We start from the raw sequence: 4118 nt of genomic DNA on the forward strand, positions 1-4118 counted from the left end.
ACCAGCAGACCGATATGACAATAATCCCCATTGGTGTTCAGGTGGACTACCGCGCTCTATGCACGGCGCTTGAGCTGGTCCACGCCACAACACGCGCGCAGCCCTGCTGACAGCCCCGCTGACAGCCCCGCTGACAGCCCCGCTGACTGCCTATTCCCTGCCGTCCATTGTTAATTTTATTACAAAATTTATCCAAAACAAATGTATTTTTTTTTATTTAAAAAAACCAAAAGCTCGGCGGTGGAAAAGATGGCAGTTTTGTCAGTTGACACGACCAGCACTGGGTACTCCATGGGCGGCACACTTCACGTTTACTGACTAATTACCACAAACGCCGTATAAACTCGATAAAAATGGAGTACTTCAAATACTTATTAGTTGTTGTTCTCGAGTGCCAGATCAGTTCTGTTCACATCACCGTCAATGTTGCGTTATATGTTTGGCAATATGGTGAAGTGAAGAATGTTTCAAAGTAAATGTACACAACATGATTATGCAAATGTAAAAAGTTAATTATGTATACTTGAATTTAAATTGTTACAATATTGGGGGTTAGTTTAAGTCGTGAAAATGAAGGAATGAGAACACTCAGCCATTAGCTTTCTGTACATTAACAACCGTGGGCTTATGAGACCAAAATCCCCGTTTAAAACAATTTGTTAACTCTGTTTTGTTAAAGATGAAAAACAAGGATGCCGATATATTTCATACAGAGATTTTGGTGTAACCGAACTAAAACCTGATCAGCAAAATCTAAATAAACATATTCCATCAAACTTAATTTATTTCATATTATTAATAGAGGTTATGCCTATGTCAAAGTTGTAGCCGTTCAATCGATCCGATTAATTAGTGAATAATGTTCCCGATGTAAGAGCTATTGCCTGCAGCCGGCGCGATTCGCGTAGTCACACACGTGCTTGATGGGGTTGAAGTGCAGGCCGGCGGGGCATTGCCGACAGATGGCAACGTCGCCAACGCAGTAATAGAACAGCTCGCAGTCAGCGGGATGCGGCAGCAGCTGATCCTCGCCGACGCCGGCGCAGGACACGTCCGCCACATAGCTGGCCACGCAACGCGCCGGGATGTTGTTTCGGTACAGGAGCGGATGCACTTGCGGCAGCGGTAGTACACTAAGGAAAATATAAAAGATTTTTCAAAAGTAGGCAGAAAGATACGAAACAAGAATAACATCAGGTTTACTTGGGTTGACTTACTCGTACTTCGTACTCAGAGTGATAATTAGGTCACTGAAGGAGATCTTTTCTCATGCTGAAACTACACTAAGGGAGACAACGTAACTGCTCTAGATGTGGCAGATACAGTATCAATTTTGAAGGATATTCCGAGACGTAAAATGCTAAAAAGACTGTACTTACGGATGTCCGTTGTCAGCGTTCAGATCGTGAGCGAGACATCCCCACAAGCCGAGGAGCAGGATAGAGAAGAGCAGGGTGTGTGTTGCCATGGTGACCGAGTCTTGTCGATTCCCAACTATAATATCCTTCCAAACCTAAGCTCGCCTTATAAAGCAATGGATAAGTGGATTAGACGCACTCGAGACCTGAGATTATCCTCGATGACGCGCCTAAACCCTTGTCCTACTCAAGTAACTGATAATATTAACAATAATTTTACTAAAAGACACGATTTACAGAATGAAATATCGCTTTGTAGTGACCGACAGACAGTACTGCAGTTTTAATTGGAGGAAAACTTGAAAATTCAAAGGACTAGTCGCAAATCGTGAATGTATAATATTAAAACTATCATCCACGGCGGTGTTCTGCCAGGACTTTTATTCTTCTCATCAGGTTCGCGGTTAGGCAGGAAATTATTTATTGTACATTTCAATAATTATGTCATCAAAATGATTATTGTGCAAAATTATTTGTAATAATCATTCTGCGATACGTGAGTATATTGGCATTATTGTTATTGAAGGCAACTTAAACATTTACTGAGTGTCGATTTCTCAAACTAAATCAGGTACGCACTAAGGGACTCAGTGACCAGTCAACATCTCTGAGTGTAGCAGTGTATGTCTTAAGAAGTGAAGTTTCTAGGAAACATAATTAACAGCCCATATACTTTTCCATCTTTTTGTTCTACATCTAAGCCAAATTTCAGCGAGACCTATACAGCCGTTCTGGAGATACCTTCAAACAAACATCCATCTATCCATGCATCCGTCATTAAATCCATCCAAACAGTCACATTTATAATGTTGGTAAGATTAGTAAGACCTACCTGTGACATAGTTCGCGCGGAATTACAAAAAAAACAGGATGAAAGTAGTAGGTACTATGTGGAATAACAGTAGGAATAGTTTTTGCCAAATTTGAATAAGATATATCGAACCTTTGGAGAGTGATCAAGTGACTATGTGGATCAACAATTCCCACGTGGAAACCATGTACATTTCCGAGATTGTAAGTAGTCTGCGTGTTGCTCCAGACTGTTATTTACATCTTAACATCTAGCCAAACATTCGCATTTATAATATCAGTAAGATATTATTTTATAGCAAACATTTAAATTTTATTGATCATTAAATGACAACTTAAAGTTCATTAATGTAATCGAAACGAGAAATAGTTAATAAATTAATAAAACCAATAAACCGATTTGAATAAAAATTTACGAAGAATAAAGTTTACTAATTTGGTCTACTTAATAGTCCTCAACCAAATTATTTATTACATAAATTAAGTCATTTCAACAAATTCTGTTAAAATCGAACATATCTATCAGATCAGTTCAGAAATAGCGCGAACAAATGAAAGTGAGACTTATAATAGTTAAAGTTAATGTAAAGGACTGCAGTAAGATTATAAATAAAAAAATCTTTTATTATACGTTAATGTCGAATTTCGACCAATGAGCGACCAGCTCAATGTTATTCAAATAAATCAAATATCTTTAATGTAAGGCTGGCATTTAATATTATATACTACGGTTTTAGTCCATTTTACACATAGGAGGGTATTTAATTTATAATCTTTAATTTGTACTTAACCGGGACCTCTTCATACTATCGGGTTAAACAAAAATACTACATATATACAAATTTACAGGTTTTTTGGTACGAGGAGTAATAAAAAACTGTCGTAGCTAAAATCAACTTTTTTTTATTATCGCTATTTGATTGTAATATAATTAACATTGTGATATAATATGTTGGCGGTTTACTCCTGGTCGGGATGTGAGGCGCGGGCGCTGACGCAGCCGGAGCGCGCGGCCCGCTCGCACACGTGATGAGTGGGGCTGAAGTGCAGGCCGGAGGGGCACTGCCGGCAGATGGCGACGTCACCCACGCAGTAGTAGAACAGTTCGCAGTCGTCAGGGTGCGGCAGAAGGCGGTCCTCGCCGACACCGGCGCATGGCAACTCACTCGTAGTCATCTCTAAACAACGCCGCGGAATATCGTTGCTACCAGAGTTGTCAACTCTCCTATTTAAGTAATGTTTTTGATGAATAAACAAAGAAAATCTCTTTGAAAAATTTCAAAGTTTTTCAATTTCACAGCAAATACTCACATATCCTCTGAGCGAAAGACCCTTCCACCTAGAGCGCCGCACGCCCAGACTGCGAGAAGGCAGAGCAAAATTCCCCGGTACACCATGATGCTAAGTACAATATCAACTCAGAACAGTTTCTGCACACGCATTATATAGCTACCAAGCGCCACTCAATTCTATCAGATTACATCCTTTCGGTCTGCGCCAAAAGATGTCGCTCTGAGTGCCTGATAACTTGAACAACACATTTCGCAGATATCATTTATGTTTGCATTCCTAACCTCCAAGTCTCAATAAATATTATATTGTAATAATAAACCATAATGTCCGTTTGATATTTATTTACTTTTCAGTTAAGTTTTCGTATACGAATGATATCGTAAGGGGGCAAACGAACCGGAATTCCCGGAAATACTGAAACCACTGCTGCCTATACACATCGACAGTTGCAGACGCGTTGCTTATTTTTAAATAACGGAAAAGGGGACGCACACACCTCACTTTCTCTTCCCATCTTTTATGCATAAATAAAGTGTTATTTGTCTCGATCGTACACGTCATAAGTACATCCCGGTGAGATGGGATCAGTCGATGTCA

At 39.7% G+C, this 4118-nt stretch overlaps 3 protein-coding genes across 3 annotated transcripts in view; 1 reads left to right on the forward strand and 2 right to left on the reverse strand.

Moving 5' to 3' along the window:
* Positions 1-110, forward strand: part of LOC106116989 (uncharacterized) — a 5953-nt gene extending 5843 nt beyond the window's left edge. Inside the window, exon 10 of the mRNA XM_013311058.1 lies at positions 42-110. Within this exon, the coding sequence (XP_013166512.1) occupies positions 42-110 (69 nt within the window). The remainder of the gene's footprint in view (positions 1-41) is intronic.
* A 661-nt stretch (positions 111-771) lies between these two features.
* On the reverse strand, positions 772-1509 carry LOC106117332 (peritrophin-1-like). Its single transcript, XM_013311593.1, has 2 exons — positions 1380-1509; positions 772-1133 (listed from the first exon to the last, which is right to left on the reverse strand). The coding sequence occupies exons 1-2, from the start codon at positions 1466-1468 to the stop codon at positions 878-880; spliced, it is 345 nt and encodes a 114-aa protein (XP_013167047.1). The 5' UTR covers positions 1469-1509; the 3' UTR covers positions 772-877.
* A 1602-nt stretch (positions 1510-3111) lies between these two features.
* Positions 3112-4100, reverse strand: LOC106117270 (uncharacterized). The gene is made up of 2 exons (XM_013311497.1): positions 3540-4100; positions 3112-3453 (listed from the first exon to the last, which is right to left on the reverse strand). Exons 1-2 carry the CDS (start codon positions 3623-3625, stop codon positions 3189-3191), a joined length of 351 nt encoding a protein of 116 aa, XP_013166951.1. The 5' UTR covers positions 3626-4100; the 3' UTR covers positions 3112-3188.
* Positions 4101-4118: the final 18 nt, after the last annotated feature.

Source organism: Papilio xuthus, unplaced genomic scaffold (assembly GCF_000836235.2).
Source record: "Papilio xuthus unplaced genomic scaffold, Pxut_1.1 DF829567.1, whole genome shotgun sequence".
NCBI classification, from domain to species: Eukaryota; Metazoa; Arthropoda; class Insecta; order Lepidoptera; family Papilionidae; genus Papilio; species Papilio xuthus.

What these genes read in the sequence shown, in the direction of transcription:
- LOC106117332 (XM_013311593.1), bottom strand. Translation starts at nt 1,468, where the DNA reads ATGGCAACACACACCCTGCTCTTCTCTATCCTGCTCCTCGGCTTGTGG. An exon ending in AACGCTGACAACGGACATCC is followed by an intron (nt 1,134 to 1,379) that starts GTAAGTACAGTC and finishes TATTTTCCTTAG; the next exon opens with TGTACTACCGCTGCCGCAAG.
- LOC106117270 (XM_013311497.1), bottom strand. Translation starts at nt 3,625, where the DNA reads ATGGTGTACCGGGGAATTTTGCTCTGCCTTCTCGCAGTCTGGGCGTGC. An exon ending in GTCTTTCGCTCAGAGGATAT is followed by an intron (nt 3,454 to 3,539) that starts GTGAGTATTTGC and finishes TTACTTAAATAG; the next exon opens with GAGAGTTGACAACTCTGGTA.